At 39.5% G+C, this 18992-nt stretch overlaps 3 protein-coding genes across 3 annotated transcripts; 1 reads left to right on the forward strand and 2 right to left on the reverse strand.

The window, feature by feature from the left end:
* Window positions 1-386: 386 nt before the first annotated feature.
* coq9 (coenzyme Q9 homolog (S. cerevisiae)) lies at window positions 387-5813 on the reverse strand. Its single transcript, XM_069686718.1, has 9 exons — window positions 5737-5813; window positions 3992-4226; window positions 3656-3791; window positions 2850-2992; window positions 2582-2666; window positions 2356-2460; window positions 1690-1845; window positions 974-1027; window positions 387-741 (listed from the first exon to the last, which is right to left on the reverse strand). Exons 1-9 carry the CDS (start codon window positions 5792-5794, stop codon window positions 706-708), a joined length of 1008 nt encoding a protein of 335 aa, XP_069542819.1. The 5' UTR covers window positions 5795-5813; the 3' UTR covers window positions 387-705.
* Window positions 5814-6653: 840 nt separating this feature from the next.
* On the forward strand, window positions 6654-11027 carry ciapin1 (cytokine induced apoptosis inhibitor 1). Its single transcript, XM_069686305.1, has 9 exons — window positions 6654-6770; window positions 7490-7652; window positions 7813-7956; window positions 8617-8696; window positions 9116-9284; window positions 9703-9779; window positions 9935-10056; window positions 10187-10268; window positions 10387-11027. The coding sequence occupies exons 2-9, from the start codon at window positions 7496-7498 to the stop codon at window positions 10495-10497; spliced, it is 942 nt and encodes a 313-aa protein (XP_069542406.1). The 5' UTR covers window positions 6654-6770; window positions 7490-7495; the 3' UTR covers window positions 10498-11027.
* A 631-nt stretch (window positions 11028-11658) lies between these two features.
* prmt7 (protein arginine methyltransferase 7) lies at window positions 11659-18253 on the reverse strand. The gene is made up of 17 exons (XM_069686615.1): window positions 18056-18253; window positions 16956-16992; window positions 16634-16783; window positions 16319-16427; window positions 16071-16183; window positions 15638-15867; window positions 15371-15551; window positions 15171-15298; window positions 14511-14649; window positions 14345-14428; window positions 14208-14255; window positions 13983-14072; window positions 13713-13874; window positions 13449-13523; window positions 13062-13222; window positions 12762-12858; window positions 11659-12481 (listed from the first exon to the last, which is right to left on the reverse strand). The coding sequence occupies exons 1-17, from the start codon at window positions 18148-18150 to the stop codon at window positions 12323-12325; spliced, it is 2058 nt and encodes a 685-aa protein (XP_069542716.1). The 5' UTR covers window positions 18151-18253; the 3' UTR covers window positions 11659-12322.
* Window positions 18254-18992: the final 739 nt, after the last annotated feature.

The raw sequence follows: 18992 nt of genomic DNA on the forward strand, positions 1-18992 counted from the left end.
AGGCCTGAACGAAATTATTTACCGCCCGCTGATTGGCCAGGAGAGGTAAGTCCCACATGATGATTGGTCTCGGATATCGTAAGGGGCGGGTATTTGTTTAATATCCGGGTCATAGATGACTGGCTTCTTTTTCAAAATAAAAGCGCTGATTGTTACGTCTGAGAAAAAACACGATTAAATTTCATTGATTTGAAAACGTTTTGTTTTTAGAAAAAGTAGATAATCCGTTAAAAAAAAACTTGAACCTGACTTGAACCTTCTTTTTTGAAAATGTCCCCGTTGTCCCTGTGGTTTATCTATTCTATTGTAGATAACAGATTATTAAAAAGTTTGATTAATATTCAGCAAATGATTAAACAACAAACAAAATGTTTAATATACAACAATATCTCCTTTATTTAAGTCTTGAACCAACAACAAATTCACAGATGATTGTGCTCTGTGTTTTTTTAAAGGGAAGCAAAAGAGTGAAGTGTTGGACCGTGAAACAAAACAAGACACATCCACTGGTCCTGCAGGTGAGCAAAAAGAGAGACCAATGGCTTGTGACAAATAATAATAGGTTTCTGTTGATGAACAAAGGCCAAATACATTACTTTCTCAGAGTTCCCTTACAGTAAATACGAAACAAGAGCAAAAATATAATTGATCTTCAGCTCATGACATAAGCCAGTCAGGATCAGTCCGAGTGAGAAGTGTTTTATATCATCGTTTCTGGTTCAATCCTGTCAGGTTCTTCAGCTGTAAAAAACAAGACAAACATTACATGTAAATTATTACATCCAATTATTCTAATGCTATGGTTCTAATGTGCTGCAATATTAACTCATTTAAACACACTGATACAATTAGCAAGATGCTCATGAGGAAAGGTTTTAAATTAAGACAGATTACTGGAGGGAGTTTATATATTCAAAAAGGATAGAAAGCTGATAAAAATGCATATAAAAATTGACAAGAGGCAAAGACTTACTGTTACAGCAGCTCCCACGAGCCCCTGCACCACAGCTTCACCGGTTGATTGAACCTATGGGACAAATCGAAACACATTTTACAATATGATTAAGGAATTAGGTCAAATGTCATGTAAATAGCTGTGAACATCTAAGTTTATGTTGCACTCTCTTCATTCTGAACCCATTGCATTTTTGCATTAAACGATTAGTATTTTAGTATTTAAAGCATCTTCAGCTTTCAGTTTGAAGTTTTCCTTTGCATTTGGCCTCATATTCATGTCACTGTAAGTTGTGTGGTGGTACACAAGTATCAAAAGAAGTCATGCAGCCTTTGCCATTTTACATTGGACCAAGCAGTGCTGCCATAAAGCCGCCCCAGTGTGTGTTTCTAAATTGTGTTCCGGCATTGCGGAGGCAAAACGGGCGTGAGGTGTAAAAAAACAGCGCATGTTCCAAATACACAGACACGGCGCTGTTCTGCCCTGCCGGCTCCGCTGTTAACACAGGCGTGGTTTCGCCTCTGTTACGCCTATGTTACTACGTCCGATGCCAGCTCAGAGGCGGAATGACTTCGCCCTACCATTCTGCCTCTGTGTGTTTTACATAGAAGATGAAACGTAACAGAGGCGTAATAATCACACCTTGAACTGGCAGTGTAAAAGGGGCTAGTGACCAAACTTAATCTGTTCCCTCCTTTGTTCAGCTCTTTAATACTAAATGCAATGCACTCTACCTGTTTGGCAGTGGTGGACATGTTGACCACATCCTGAATGCGGTTGTCGAGGAAGTTCCAGGTGTCCTGGAAGTCTGGAGAGGAATCCTGAACCATGACCAGCTCTGTGGTGTTATAGATGCCTGTCAGCGCTGCCCGTTTGGTGTACCAGTTCATCTGGGGAAAAAAAAACATAGTGACATGAACAGAAGTATACACGGAATAAAATAAAGTGCAAATAGATTCAATGAGGACACAAACCGTCCGATCAACGCAACACAATAGTGAGATGCTTGCTTACTGTTAGGACACGTTGTGAGGTGTTAAAGACAAAAACAAATGTATATTTAACATTTTTGCTGCCTTATATATCTGACTACTTGTTAAATCACCTTTTCCTCATTAAAATGTGGCAAAAAGCAGGATTAATTATTTTTTTCCAAATACAAGCCATTCAACCATGGCATACTCATCAAAATAAGTTACACACGTAAGTGGAAGTTGCACTGACTGTCCGACAACCATATACACTATAGTTTCTTGTGGAAACATTGTGGAATAAAATTTTGACTAGAGGTATGATGAAATGATTCTATTTAATAGGGCATCAAAACCTGATTATGATTTCTATTGTGTAGACAGGGACAACGTCGAAACAAGGTAATCGAGGATGAGTGTTCCACTCACGTCTGTCGATCGGTCTCCAGCATAAAACCAGATGTCGTCCACCAGGCTGGAGAGGTGCTTCAGGCTGTTTGGGATGTTGTGAGGAAGGAGCAGGATGCTCATTGCCTGTGGAAACATTCAGAGTCAAGGATTAGAAAGAGTTTCTGCTTCGGCCCTGACCTCTGTCAGTAATGTCAGTAATTGGAATAAACCAATAAAAGAATTACAGGCACCATGCACATCATACCTGCGGCCATGATTCAATGTAGGGGATGTGCATCCTCAGTCTGGTCTCTACAGCATCTCTTAGAAAGTCAGCAGTTCTCTTTTGCCTGAAACAAAGTTGTCAAAGACATTTTCTATTCGGAGCTCTGACTTTTACAGCTAATTAAAACAGCAGATTGTAAGTTTTAATAGGTAAAAAAAGGAGAATGCTTTTTAAATGCTTGTGGTTAATGTGTGTTAAAAGTTATGGGATGAAGACTGCAGGTGTATGTTTGTGTGTCTGTACATACTCGGCCTGGCCCAGCTGGACCTGCTTGTGTTGTTCAGCCAGGATCTCTGTCAGCTGTGAGTTGCACTGGGAGATGAAGTGCAGGACGAGGTCTCCAGCTCCATTATAGAACATACCAGTGGAAGCAGAGGACAGGCCAAGTGTCTGATACAAACACAACAAGGAACACAGGAAATGCAACATTAGCTGTATGATAGTAATAACAGCTTTTCACAGCTGTGTTACTCCTTTATGTTTCTGTTTGTATCACAGACTGGAGAAACTACAAAAGACTTCTAATAAAGGTTTCCGCTTGGTGGTTAATGGTTGGTGTCAAAAGACCCTTGACAACCCCACATGCTTACATTGTTATTGTCTTCATTAACTTTTTTTTTTTTTTTGCAATTTATCATGATAAAAGATGTTTAAGAGTTAAATAACATCTTCAAGCTAGATTTTTGAAAGTTGTGAGTTGATATTTTTCGGTCAAAATTAAGTACAAATACCTAAGTGTCACATTATTAAGGGTTTCTTTTTGTGAAAATAAAAATTATGTTGCAAAAATTATTTTCACTAATTGCATATGCAATTGCAGCTGTCAAAAAAATAGTATGTGAAAAAATAAAATGACAATAAAATAAAATTAAGTCAACAACACATCTACTCACTTTGGCTGTAAAAACAAACCCTCAAAGTGAAAGAAGAGGGGAAGAATGTGAAGCTTGTTGTGTCCAGGTAAAAGAACCAAATAATATTCCACTTTAGTGCTCTGGCTTTGAGTTGTGTTTGATCTGAAGCTTCTCCTATTGCCGCCTCACACCCGCTCACCTCAGCCCCGGCTGCAATAGCCTCCATGGACCAGCCGTGCAAGGGGACAAACTCCAGGGCAGCGATCAGGATTCGAGCCTGAAGCTGCTCCTCTGTTTCGTATTCCTCGCCCTGCTCTCCGCTCTGGTCCTGGTAACTTTCACACAGACACAGAAAGAGTCATGTTTCAGTTTAAATGAAGCAATGAAAAAGAACAAGACATGACTTGAGAACTTTTTGAACTTGTTCCCACAAAATCCCTGAAAGGTGATACCCTGCTTAATAAGTGCAGCAACTCATTGCTGTGTCATATAATATGTAGTATTATGTACTATGTGTGTTTCTGTACCAGCTGACCTGGTGTTTGGCCTGGAGGCCTCCTCAGCTGCGGGGTCAGATGTTGAGTCATCCTGAGAAGCTGCGGCTGCGTCCTGTTCAGCAGAGTGAGCCTGGTAGTGCTCATGGTAGGTTGTGGATGAGGAGGAGGGGGGTTTGTCAGATTTGGATTCATCCTGAAGCCTCAGTGCTGCACAGTGGAAGCTGCGTCTCAGGCTGCTGCCCTGGGGATTTGCAGCTGGTGGTGCAGCCACCACTGTAGGGAGATAGAGATTTATTTATTAGCCTCTATTTGGTTGGAGATAATATGACCAAACCTAAAAAAAAAACAAATCATGCAAGCTCAAAAAAAGTTGTAACTTGACAGTGAAAAAATGGGTTACACTAAATAGTTAAAAAACATCTTTGTTTCTACACTTAACTTTTTATAATAGATTACTATTTTTTTCTGTTAAGAAGTGAACCTGTCACATACACATTTCTAGTTTGGACTAGTGAATTAAAACTGAATGAAGAAGTTTCATGATAAATCCATGCTTTGGAGTGGGAAATGATGGCACCTTGACATAAAAGCTAGTTTGGACCATCTCTTCACTGTAGGTCAATTGGATTTAAACTCACTTCTAACCTTTAAAACAACCCAATGTTTTGACACTTATTTCTAGAAGCTTTCAGTTCATGATCCTGTTGAAAGACACAATCTTCTACCGAAGAATGTTTAATGTGTTTTGAAGTGCATTACCACGTTTCATGATGCCATTTCAAGAAAGTTAAGCAAGAAGCAGAGGAAATACTGAACCTCCTGCATGCCTGACTGTTTTTTCCCTCTGTGTGTGTCTTACCATAAATGTCTCATTTAGTATATTGTTCTATAATTGTTTTACCTTGTTCAGTTGTGACAAAATTCAAGAAGTTTAAATGATTGTGTCAATCTAGATGGCTGTTGCTCCAGGCTTTCCCCCCTCCACCTTCACTGTACTAATCCTTTATTGCTTTCTTTAATCAACTTCCCTCTTGCAGCCACATGCCTCAAATTCTTAACAGCTTTATGCAATGTGGATACTACAACACTAAGGTCCTTTGCTACAATCTTCTGTTTGAATTTCTGCCTACTCCCAAATGTGTTCAGTGCAGGTGAAAGTGATATAAAACAGAAGGTATTGAACCCTTTACTATTTTGAATGATATACAGTTTTTCATACTGCAGACAGCATTTGATTATGTGTTACAAGTGGTAGAATGGTACAATGGTTTTAACTACTGTATGTTGTGCAATTTAACTTCACTGTGTGTCTTTCAGGATGCAACAAACAGGAGAACAACACTGAAATTAAATATGGTTAATATATGTGGGTTTACACTATGTAATTGAAGGGAGCTTCTTGTGCCAACAACAACACAACTCTATAGCCAGTTGAGGAGAGACATACTTTGACAGCTTGCATAACCAGAGAGAAGACGCCCCCATGCACTTGCAGGAACATTATTTTAACAGGCAATTAATGTTTTAAGGTTCCACAGAGCCAAATCAATAAGTCAATTAACAATGATTAGGTTTTTAAAGCCACAGGCAACATAATGTTGCCAAATACTGCCCTTCATGTTCACCTTCTGTGACAAGTGACTTTGGCATGGATAGCTAACGTCAACACCGGCCGTTTCCACTTCATGCAACAAATAGCTCAAAGAACGGACATTGCAGGATCAATTTTTCAAGCTGTCAATTATTACCAAGACGAAACAACAACACAGAAGTCTGGTTTTACCGCTGCATAGCCCACGGAGTGCCCTTCCAGCCCGCAGACCTCTCAGTAGCGCCGCCATATCCAGCTGCACTGAGAGACTATTTTAGACACAGCTGCGTCATTTTAGCGCGACTCAATTGTGAAATACGAACGAATCAGTTGTTTTTTGTTTGTTATGTCCTTTACTTTCTCTTTAATTTATTTTGCTTTAAAGGAAGATAATATATAATTTCATAATGTCTGTATATATGTCAATTGTTGGTCCCTGTATTGTATACAGATAAACTTGTAAATGTTTTGTTTTTTGTTATAAATAAAGTTCTAAAAAAAAACCCCGAACTAATCAAGCTGGCATGTATAAAGCCAAGTATGCTTCAAAATAAAACACACAAACACTTAGATTATTTTATAAAAGGAGCAAATGAGAAAAAGAAACTTATTCTTAAATATATAACCACTTTTTTTTTTTAAATGTTGCAAAAAGTACTATTTATTTCCTCTTCAGAAATAGTCTAAGATACTGTGGTACAGAACGGTGAAAACAATGCAACATAATTGGGTGAGTATAGAGATGACTCGTTCCATAAAACGCACACTGAGTACAATACAATATGCACACAAAGCTTGTGTTCAGAGTGCAAAATATATTGTACTCACTTCAAATCACATGTGTAGGCTTACTGATGTCAACATCTGCCTCATCCCCTTAATTTAGAAAAAACATACAGTGTATTTTCTATTCTCTCTCTCTTGATAATTTTAATCTAACCACCATCTTTTTTTTCTCCACTATATTTATTGGTGGTAAGTTTGCAAATCGCATAAAATTATACAAATGAATAGCAATTACATAGAAGACAGCCAACCTTTTAGCCTACCGCATTTTTGATACAAATTCAAATGATTTTATTTTGAAAATTCACAACGGAAACTTATTTCTCCCCTGCGTTACTTGACAGTGAAGCTTACACGAAGATAACAACTGGCGTAGTGGGTATATTAGAATAAAATCTAGCATTTCACCACCAAGCTTTGAAGAATAACCACACAAAAAGGTGAGCATACTGTGTTCGTTGGTAGCCGTGTACCAGACTCATATTGTTAACAACGAAAACTTGAAACTACCACCCGGTGTTTTCTGCGTCACGCTTTATGTAAAGGCAACCTATGATTTTCACCTGTGTCAAAAAACAGGCTTAATTATTTAATCGGGCTAACCCTTTTACGTTTTTCTTAAGGCTAAAGCTGACATATATAACTATATTTCGTGACTATGTATTAACGTTATAGAGGAAGTACTTGCGCAGGTAATCAGACTATCTTGTAATAGAGCCTTTCATAACATTCAACCCTTCCACGTGATACCAGAGTTTTTATGGGAAAATATTGAAATATTATTACATATTGTAATGAACTAATGCAACGTTCTCATAGTATTACATGAATTTCAAGGTCATATGTAGTTATTTGACATAGGACAGGTTAACGTTTAATCTTTGACTCTTGGCTTTAATAGAAACATAATCATGAATATGTTAAGAGAGCTTACGTTTATTCTTATACTTCATCTACGAATTGGATTGTAATATTTCTGTGTTTTCAGTTTGGTCGTTTCTGTTGGTATGGATCATACAGTCATTGATCTGGATGGATCATGTTTAATAACATGTCACGTGTTTCCGCTTTCAGAACTCTTTCGATGGGCCGGAAACAACGAGAGGAGACTGTTTTTGTTTTGTTTTGTAACTTGTATAAATTTCCTTATTATTTCCAGGAAATCATGTCAGGCCTTGGCATCAAAGCAGGAGATCGGGTGCTGTTTGTTTGGACTCAGCCTTCAGCACCAACAGCCCTGAAACAGTATGTAGAGGAACTGGGTGCCATTGTCGGTGCAAAAGGCAAAGTGTCAGTGGAGAACATGGAGAGATTATTGATATGTGAGTGACTTTTCATTTTCTATATTAAGTCACACTTATCAATATTTTTATGTAAAAGACGTATTGCTTTATTGGCCTGAATTACAAAGTATAGCTGCAACTGTGAAAAGTTGTTTGTCCCCACCAAATCAGGAGTAAACTGATCCTCTCCTCTTCTCAGCTTCCCATTCAGCATCCACCTTTGACTGGGTGCTCTCTTGCCTTCTGGCTGACAGCTCCTCGATCCACGACACAGAGACTCTTGCAGAAATGGCCAGATTGCTTAAACCTGGTGGGAAGATAGTCTTGGATGAAGGAGTTACAGGTGAGAAAGAAAGTCATTTCTTTATGCAGATTGGTAAATGCAATGATATACACCTGATGTTGGAATTTAAAGCTACTGTGAGGAACTTTCAGTTTGTGTTGATTTTAGCGCCCCCTGTGGACAACGAAGTACCTATTGTCTCTTTTCTGATCTTGTCCTGTACACATTTAAGTCGTGTTTTCTGGTGAAAAATCTCCTCCTGCTTTCTTTTATCATTTAAACAGATCACTCAACATGAGTCTTTGCTGTGAAAAATGTAAACAAAGGCTGTTGCCCCTACATGCTGTCAATCTCCTTGTCTGACACCTACCCCGCAGCAGCAGTTACAGGCATTCAAAATGTCTATAAAGAAATCATCAATCTTGTCACTAGTGGTCTTGCTTGCTTTTGTAGGTCATATAGAATCACGAGTATTAATTTCAGTCTGTTTCATAACCACCAAAAAACTCCTCACAGGAGCTTTAAATCATGAAAGGAAATATTTTTTTGAACCTTGTGGTTATTTCAGATATAAAACCCCCTTTTAAAAAATGAAATTGTAATAAATGTAAAAAAATGTCATGATTTATGTCCTGTGACATGTTACATCACTTTACCCACATAGCCACTGAGCTGATTGTGGCTCTGATTGTGTTTGAATTGTTGGTTTCTGTGCTCCAGGAGCTGAGGCGCAGAATGTTAGGACCGCAGAGAAGCTGATGTCAGCTCTGAAGTTGTCTGGCTTCATGTCAGTGACAGAGGTGAGGGAGTTGGTTTACACACAGTGTGTGGAACTTTAAACATGTTTTTGTTTTGCGAAGCTGTGTTTCCATCACAGGAACTTTTGCGAGAGACCAGGAACCTTTGGAAGAACTCTAATTTGAGTTGTGGGGAATAATATTTTGTCCCCCCAAAAAGTCTCTGCATTAAAAGTAATCATCAACAGTTTTGACTGATTGATTACTTGCAGAGCTGATGAGAAAACAAACAACCTTAATAAATTAGTCATTTTTTAGGTGCATTGTGCATTAGAGGGGAGTGTTAGGCTCACCAAGCCACAGTGTACAGGCAGGAATATGAGAAACATAATCCAAAATAAGTGTTCTATCAGTGTTAATAAGCATCTACTCCAGTTAAATCCCTTTTGACCTGTTGACCCACCTGCTTCCTCTCCAACCAGGTCCACAAAGCAGAACTGAGTCCAGGAGCATTAAACTGCCTCAGGACGGCTAGTGGTTACCAAGGAAACACTCTATGTAGAGTCCGCGTATCTGCTGCCAAACCCAGCTTTGAGGTGGGATCATCCAGTCAGATTAAACTGTCGTTCGGGAAGAAAACAGCAAAGCCAGGTGGATTAATAAACAGCTTTCTTTTTGTTTAAGCATTTTTATTTTCAAAATCTTTGATCCTTTTGAAAGTCATTAATTCGCTCCATTAATCGGTATAGAGGCATACATGTATACAGTAGTATACAAGTGCTGAAAAGTGTAAAAGTTTAATGATTTAATATGTTATGTACCACGGAGCAAGAACAGCCATTAAATGTGGTGATTTGTAAACAAATATTTTGGTTCCTTTAAACTTCATTATTGTTTTCAGCTAGTGTCCATGAATATTTGTGAATGTTTTTTTTTGTTGTTGATAATATGTGAAGTCATTGTGTTGCATTTATTTATTTATTTTCATTAGTTTTCTTTGAGATTGTTTCATCTATTTTATTTTAAAAGTGTATGTGATGCTAATATTTACTTACATCTGTGGTGTCAGCGGAGAAACCTGCTCTGGATCCCAACACGGTCAAAATGTGGACGCTCTCAGCCAATGACATGGGTGATGACGATGTGGTATGTAACTGATTTGGTACCTTTCTGGGTCTGAATTTAAAGACTTGTTAAATACAGTGCGGCCTGCTCAGTACGGAGCCACACATACTTTTCATGCACAGTGTATTTCCTGTGTGTACTGAATCTCTCTTGTCGCTTTGGTTTCCATTCTCTAGGACCTGGTGGACTCTGATGCTCTGCTCGATGACGATGACTTGAAGAAACCTGACCCAGCTTCTTTGAAGGCACCAGGCTGCGGAGATGGAGCCAACAAGAAGAAGAAAGCCTGCAAGAACTGGTGAGGTCATGTAATATGTTTGTATGCCATAAACAGGAGTGTGTTGTGGATGTTGGATGTGAGCTATGTTATCCATGCTTTAAAAGGCATTTACACATAATATGATGCCATGTGTTGTATGTTTGTCCAGCTCATGTGGTCTTGCTGAGGAGTTGGAGCAGGAGAGTGAGGGAAAACAGAAGCCTGACCTGCCAAAATCTGCCTGTGGAAGTGTGAGTATATTCTGTTATATGTTGTTAAACTCTCACCATTTTCTCATATTTTCCCTTCCATCATACTGACCTGTTAACAGTGTTAACAAATAATAATTTCATTTTCTATTGATGGCAGTGTTACCTGGGTGATGCCTTCCGATGTGCCAGCTGTCCGTACGCGGGAAAGCCAGCGTTCAAACCAGGGGAGAAGATTGTGCTGGACAACAAGACGCTGACAGATGCATGAAACAACAGAGTATACACATTCAACAGCCCATGAGTCAAAATATTACATTCCTTATTTTGTTCCATCCTGCGACATCCCTGGAGTCTCTCTGCAAAAACAGAGCTTAGAGCTGCTTTTTCAGTCTCACCGCAAATATGATGTTGATGTCTGTCTGTCCGCTCAGTGGATGGCTTGTTTGATGGCAGTGTTACCTGGGTGAGATTGACGCACATCTTCGTTTCTGATGTTCTGATTATAGCAAGTTTGACAGTGAGAGATTTAAATTAAATCAAAATGAAATTCTTGTTGTTAATTATGCAAGTTATGCAAAGAGATACCTGGAGAGGTTTCTTACGAAGTAGTTAAAAGCACTGAAATGCATTTTTTTTTTTTGTTCTTTTCAGTTGAAGTTCTATTTACGTCTGATCACTCACACTGTTACAGGATAAAAGAAAAACTATATTTCATTAATAAGCAAACAAAGGCCCAAATAAAACAGCACAATGTCAAATTCAAGCTTATTTATGGGAATAAAGGCAAGTTTGGCAAAAGATGTTTGTGTTCATTTTTTTGTTTTAACTTTATACGTAACAGATAAATACACAGCAAGCTGCTCATTATAGCAAAAATAAAGCCGGTAGTTTGAAACAACCCACTTGCTGTTAATTATATTATTAAATGGCTACTACTAACAATCAATTTAATACAAATATTCCTTTGAAAATAGTCCATTACCGTGGGAACTGAAATAGTTAACTTAGTAGCCTTCATAAAATTAGCTTGGTTAGCTGTTAGAATTACATTACACTGAACATTTCCATTGATGGTTAAGAAAGATAAAATCTGGTGACATTTTTATATTATTAAGCCTTTAGTCTTTAAACACAACCATAGCCCATGTTCTGTTAAGTGTTGTCTCCAGGTTTGTCTTCTTTACGTTGTCGATTTCTCTATCTTGCTTTCTGTCTTTTAACTTCTCTTCCTATTTTTGCACCGTTTTCTTTTTTTGCCAAGGAACTGACAGGCGCGTAGACAGACTGACTTTAAATTTACTAGATTTCTGAGGATTGATATGTTTGGACGAGGTCCTTCAGTCTATAATCATAACTGAGACCTGAGGCCGTAATTGACCAATCAGAATCAGGTATTCACCAAAGCCGTGTAATAAAGTCAGACTTGCAGTACGTTTAAAGGCAACCCATTTATTTCAGTGAATGTGTCTAATAGTCAGCAAATGATACATTCTCACATATGTAAGCACATTCCTCTATCACTGTCTGGACAGCATCACCACAAACGTTGAAGAGTTGTTTTAGTGAACAACATGAACAGTCTTTGAAATAATATTAGACTTGAAGAACTCAGCAGTGACATCTCTGCAGTCTGCTCTTCAGAAAGAAGTTAACATCCTTCATTGAAACTCAACAGTAATACAAAAAACTGGACTACAAACAAATATAAAACTTTATAAAACATTTCTATCACACAATTGGCTTTGCTCGGTGGTTTATGGTTAAATACACAGGATTTTTGGCTGTAATGACGTTAATGAGGTACTAGCACAAACAATTTTGCATCCCTAATTGCATTGAACTCACTGACTGAGTATCTATCAGCCAGTCAGTGACATCTGACTTTGATGTGATAGATTTGGTTGTTTAATTAACACTTTAATATTCACTCTTATTAACATTATCATAGGTAGTCTTCTGAGGTTCTACAGTCTAAAAGCACTGAATTATTGTCAGTTAATGTAACCATACTGACTGAACCACAGATGTAAAATATGAAGGCCAGAATTCGAACAGTGAGGTAAAAAGCGCAGCATTAAGAGTCTGTCCTTCAGTCACTGAGCTTTGATGCTGAAGTCCATCTTAATGTCTCCTATACTGGGATCGAATGTGAAGCTGTAAGACACTGCGGCTCGGCCGTCGCCTGAGCTCTCCCACGGTGAGCTGAAAAAATACACTCCCTGTTTCCTGTGTCGACTCCACTCACACTCGCCCTGCAAGGGAGGAACAGAAAACCTGTCAGAAAATCCATCTCTAAACTACATGTACCTGCTACCACCTGATGAGTGCTCTGACTTGCCAGTTGTAGACCATAACACAGAAGTTCAGGCAGTTCGTGGTTAATTATTTAGACAAAAATTAGTATAAATTGCAGCCCTAGTTCCATGACTTTGTTTCAAGAGAATGAATTGAGTTTAAAGGGCAGTAAAACAACCAGAATAAACAAAAAAAAGAGTGCAAAGATGATCAAAATGTTGGTGTATGCTGTGATACCTGCTCACTGATTGGTCCAATCAGACCTGCACTGACAGTGATGTCATCGGTTAGGTGATATTCCATCCACAAGGCAACTCCATGGCAACGACCAACCCTGAAACAGACATTTTCACAAACTATGAGAAAATGTTGTTTACAATTAGAGCCTGACAGATATATCCTATCATAAAGAAGAGAGGTAAATATTCAGTTTACTCCAAAATTAACATACTATGTAGTATGGATACTTTAGAATCAACCAGTTTTCATAATTTGGTGTATGCTTCATGGTTTTATACTGACGGGAGAACCTTGTACCTTGTGAGGGGCAGTGAGCCCTGACTGCTGATTGGCTGTTGAGGGAGGCACTGTGTGAAGTCAAAGGTCATAACGGCTGAGGACTGGGTCAGAGCAAGGCATGGGTACTCCCAGAGAGGGTGGGGCTCTGCCTCACGAGACTCACGGAAATCCAGAGATCGCTGAGGAAAATACATGATTTTAGAAACACATTGGAAAATCCAAACACACTTAGACTTGATATTAAATACACAAATACCTACAGTAATGTAGAATTCCATCTTCTCTCATAAATGCTCTTTTATAGATGATTTCTGATTTAAATAATGTTCTTCATAATGAAAATATCAGTTTCCTGGAGATCAAATCTGACCGCTAAGAAACATTAGTATATATAAAAGTGTTTACCTGGACCATTTCATCCATGGGCGTGACATCAAAGCCTTCACATGTACCACACGGTGCTCTGATCCTCCACAAATCCTTACAAACATGGAAAAGACAACATTTATATAACTTAACTTTAATTATAATTATGTTATGACAATATTCTGAAATGTAAATCCAACCATTCACAAATCTTAAAGATCTTAAAAAAAAAAAGGATGTTGCGCAGGACTTCAATCTCCTAAAAAAGTCAAGGAAACCCTTAAAAAACATGTAATGTCTCACCTGGAACTCTACAGCCATCATGTGCAGGGTGGCAGAGCGGGGCAGTATGGTGGCGTTGGGCCGCAGAAGACCTGCCAGTGCGGTCCGACAGTACCAGAAGAAGAGCGAATGCCAGGGTAAGAGGCTGGTGCTGAAAAACGGTTCACCCATCAGGACTGAGATCTGAGGGAGAGATGTTTTACACTCACTCCACTGTGATGAACATTTCTGACTTTTTATGTTACCAAAACAAAGCGGGTGTGGGTTGCAGAACACACCACTAACAGGTACCTGTTCCCCTCCTAGATCATTAGTGGTCAGCTGCTCAGGCTTGGTCTCCAGCAGCTCAACACCTCCTTTAACTGAGTTAGCTTCCAACACCTGCAAGAAGAGATGTGAAGCATCATCAGCTGCCTCTGGAGTTCAATGCTTTTGTGATTATATAAAAGAAGGGTAAAAATACCAATGACTTTCTATCAGTTGTCGAAAGTGAGGTACATTAAATAGTTCTTTTACCTGCTCAACAACCTGTTTGGACATTCTGGAGTTTTCCAAACCGTAGACCTATGAAGAGGCCAGGAGAGTAAAAGAGAAGTCAATAACAGAGTCTGAATAGAGTTTGTGGTTCGTAAAGGTATGTGCCCACGTAGTACCTTCTTGGCTCCGAGCATGTGAGCAAACACAGGAAGCAGACTTCCATCACTCACGCTGAGACAAACACTGTCCTCTTTCAGAACCTGAAGGGAACACATTAGGTTGTCAGAGAATTATAGTACCTAAATATTCACTGACACTTCTGACTGGTCCTCCATCACTTACACTGCGCAGTGCGCTGACGTAGCTCTCTGTACGCTGTCTGTCGTTGAGTTCTCCGAAACGCGGCCGAGTCCAAACCAGGTGAGCCTGACAGGTACAACACGGCCGAGAGGGAGGAGCCTCAGTCCGAGAGTCCTGTTCACTGATAACACATATAGACCGTTTAGAGCATTCACATAGTTGTGTTATAGGTAATGTTTAATCATGCTCTGCTGCATTTCTTCAGCCATATATTCTGGCTCGATTAAATATGGATGAATATCTGAGTCAGCCAAAACACTGTAAAATGTATCCTCCTAATCCATAACAACCTCTGCCCTCATATTTTGGGGTGCCATTTTTGCTGTTGCAAACATAGCTAGTTTGCAATACAAGCGAAGGAAGAGAGTAAAAATCTAAGCCGAAAAAGTCTGTAGTCCATCTGAGCTCCATTTTCTAAGGATGACGACTGTGTGATACCAGTAAAATCTTCAGAACAGACAGTAAATAGACATTGTATGATTGTTTTGACAACAATGGATGCTCCTGTTACTGTGAGCTGCTTCTGCGTAGGCCTTGGATTTGCAAAAAGCCTGTAGCTGTTTCTGTTGCACTTTTCAGTGCTGCAGAAGACACGGATCCAAACAGTGTTTCTAAAACATAACTTACACGGTCTGCTGTTACCTGTGCAGTTGCAGGCTGTACCACAGGCTGTAGTCATCATGGCACACAGTCAGACTCAGCTCTTCTCCTTTGGTCACCCTGCTCTCCACAGGCAGGAAGTACACACTCTGCATCCAGTGGTCCCGCCACTGAAACACAGCACAGAGATTAGCAGGGGCTGATGGGAGCTCGACAGAGAACATAACAGAATTTAAACTTACCGGAGCCGTCTTTGGCTGTGGGTACGTCCAGCTGGGGGCCATGCTGCACACTATGCTTCCACTGGGGTCCATGTCCAGGTCCCACCAGGACAGGACCACCTGGGCCCGACCGCCAGACTGAGCCACAAACTTGGAGGAGTGGGTCTGTAACGCACTGCTAACTGGTTTGCTGAAATCCACACTGAGAGCAGAGAGATGGAAAACAAGATGTCAGACACTGGTGCTGAGACGAGACAATCTCAGAGAACATGTTTGTCACTTTCCTACCTGAACATGGTGCAGAGAGGACCCAGCGGGGTGAAGCTGTGAGGAGACACCTGACTCAGCTGGATGTCACACACTGAATGAGCTCCAGCACAGCAACCCACAGCGGGGGGAGGGACCACCCGGGCCCCCTCCTGCTCCACCGGCTGCAGCTGGGCCCAGCTCCACAGCAGCTCCGACTCCACCAGCTGAGCGTAGACTGTGGCCCGGTGAGGGACCGCCTCACAACCTGCCTAGAGGGCAGAGGGACGCGAGGAAACAGAACCGATTACCAACTGGGACTTTTTACCAAAATGTTTGTACTATGTTTTATTTACTTTCATTGAACACAAATAATTATAAAAGCTTGTCTTGCGTGTAAAAAAACAAAACTACATATTGATGTAATTTATCATGCATACCGTATTAACATACTAATGCACACACAAACACACACCTGGACCAGGTTTTGGTGAGCATGTTCATAGCTTGGCAGCGCTCCTTCTCCTATCAGCTCTGTATCAAACAGTTCTGTGATCAGAACATTGGCCTTCATTTGCATATCTCCATCTGATTGATTACAAACACAACACATACCTCATAAACACACACATATTGAAATACATAGATGAAGGTTTTAACAGTCAACAGAAACAAAGGGACATATTTATAGTGTGACACTGTGTATGTGTGTTTCTCTCTGACCTGGCCCCACAGTGACATCAGTGGAGTGTTTGTTAATTATCTTGATCTTTTCAGAGAAGCCATTCTTCTCCACGATGCTCTGAGCAGCCTCAGCCATGGGCTTGAAAACCTGATACAGAGACGACAGAGGAAGACACATAATTTCTAGGATTAAAGCTATTTTAGTGGCACTTGTTACTCTTTATACATATTTTGCTTTCACAAGTTAAGATGGCTTTCCTACACCCATACACCCATATTGTTTCTTATGAGGGGACCTTTTGGCATTGGTATTGTACAGTCCTCATGCAGCACATACAGGCAGAGCATCTGTACCTCCACAGCATAGCAGAAGTCCGCTCCGGCAGTGAGAGCCATCATGGACAGCAGGCCTGTTCCTGTCCCGATGTCCAGCACGATGACCTTCTCACCCCGGGCCTTCACTCTGCTCACAGCTGCCCGGATGCCCTGATAGTACTTCTCATTCTGGAGGAAAAAAGAACATCAGCTGCGTCAGAGCTGAAGAAGAGCGAGCGCGCTCTGCAGAGAGATTTAAATAAGTAACTTTGGTGCCTAAGTGTTGTTTTTTGCTGTTGAATAAATAATTATGAGGCAAATCAGATAAATATTTGTCTGGATGATGTCATCTAACACTCACCCGGTCATGGTCATGGAGCATGTCTGCGTAACAGGACCTGAAAGATAAACAGCACAGTAGATTCAGATGGATCACTGCTAGTGTTGGGTTTATTGATGCTTTTATGTAAGTACCTTGCAGCTTACTTTAATAATATCAATACCAAACTTAAGTTTCTGAGAGATAAAGACAGAGCTAATAAATCCAATAAAATTGTGGTGATTTTCTTATACTCTGATTTTTAACAAAAGGTAAATAGCATTTAAGCTTTTTCTGAGTCCTTGTGATCTGGGGAAGAATCTGGCAAGTCATGTTTCAGTTGAAAAAAACCAACAAAACTATATTGTCGCACAACTTGATTATCATGATATTATGTTAATTATACAGTAGTCATTCTTAAAACACTGTATCAATTATTACATTAAATTACATGTAAACAAAGGCAGCAAGGAGTTAGCACATGAGACAAATTGTAAACACAAAGGAAAGAGGCCAACGAAACTTGCCGAGTCATGAGGGGGTCAAAATTTCACCGTGATTACATTGTTGCAAATATATTGCAACATGTTGAATCATACCCTGAATCGTGATATGAGCCAATACAGAGCCCTACTGTACTTGTGTTTGTCACAATATTAAAATGATTTAAAGGAACATTCTCAGAAAATGCGATAATATCAAATATTGATTGATAAATCACTGTCAGACTTTTATAAATCAGTTATCCCTCAGACAAAAGAGCAGATGATAATGTAATAATATGTGAGAAACACAAAAATACTACACACACACAAGTTAAATAAATCGTCAGAGAAAAACTTTTACTTTGACATAACTATATCACAACACACTGTGTGTGGAAGCATTTGCATCAAAAGACAGAATCCCCTGTTACAACCCTTACATGCCACACTCCTTGTAAAAAGTTTTTTATTATGGAAGTCTAACTCTTTTTCTTAGCATACACATCACGAAAACATATGTTGTTATTGTCTGATTTAGGGTCTTCGTCATGTTTTCAGAGGACTGATAAAATGCTATACCACATTTACACCGACTACAAAACAACGTTGACATGTGTGCTGCTTCTCTCCATGATGTGCTGCTAAGCTCGGAGCTACCTGGCTATCTCCTGGTGGTAGTCATACTCCTCGCTCTCCTCCACCCAGTCTAAGGCTCCGGTGGTCGGGTTGGCTCTTCCACAGAAGGTCTTCATCTCTGCCACAACTGTTACAACACTCGGCTAAGATGTACAGCTCAATTAAAGCTATTTTTACCACTATACGCTACACAAATCTAAAGCTAAACGTGATTACAGAGACAGCGTTGCTCCAAAGGGAGCGGCCATCTTTCCAAACGACGTCACTCATTGGGTCACGTGACTTGCAGTCTGTACGTGAATGCATTTTTTTTTTCTATTAATCACAACATTTTGGCTTTGTTCATCAAAAAAAAGTATAACCAGAAATTGGTAAGTTTTATTTATCGTATTATTATACCAAAAACTAACTAGCATTTTTTTTTTAATTTCACCTCGACATTTCGACTTAATTTCCATTTCCTTCCCTTTTGCCTAGCCATATTCTTCACCTGGATGTGGGATTATATGATGTAAAATTAAAAGTAAAAGATGAGCATTTACTTTACAAAGCTTTTATTTGAGCATTTATGCTTACAGTTTACAATCTGTGCTTTAGAGGCACTGACCTAGAACAACGGAAATATTCTTTGCAATAACAGGAATCACTATTCAAAAGGGAATAGTACAAAAAAACATAAATACAATAAATATACAAAAAATACAACTAAAAATACTCAATATCAACAACAAAGCAAGATTAGAAATATAAAGACAGGTTAAAAAACAATGATTTTACAGGTGATTTTAGGAATTAGCAGCCTTCAGTTCTTCAGGTAGACGGTCCATTCAGAAAGTCCAGGAATCCTCGCTACAAAAATCCTAGTGTTATGTCCAACCTGTAATGTGATGAGTGATCGAAAGGTTGTAGACTGAATGTTGTAACTTATACTTTATATCTACTTTCATCATTTATATCC

The sequence above is a fragment of the Semicossyphus pulcher genome, unplaced genomic scaffold (genome assembly GCF_022749685.1).
Source record: "Semicossyphus pulcher isolate SPU_LCO1_2020_fin unplaced genomic scaffold, fSemPul1.0.p SCAF_8, whole genome shotgun sequence".
Taxonomy (NCBI): Eukaryota; Metazoa; Chordata; class Actinopteri; order Labriformes; family Labridae; genus Semicossyphus; species Semicossyphus pulcher.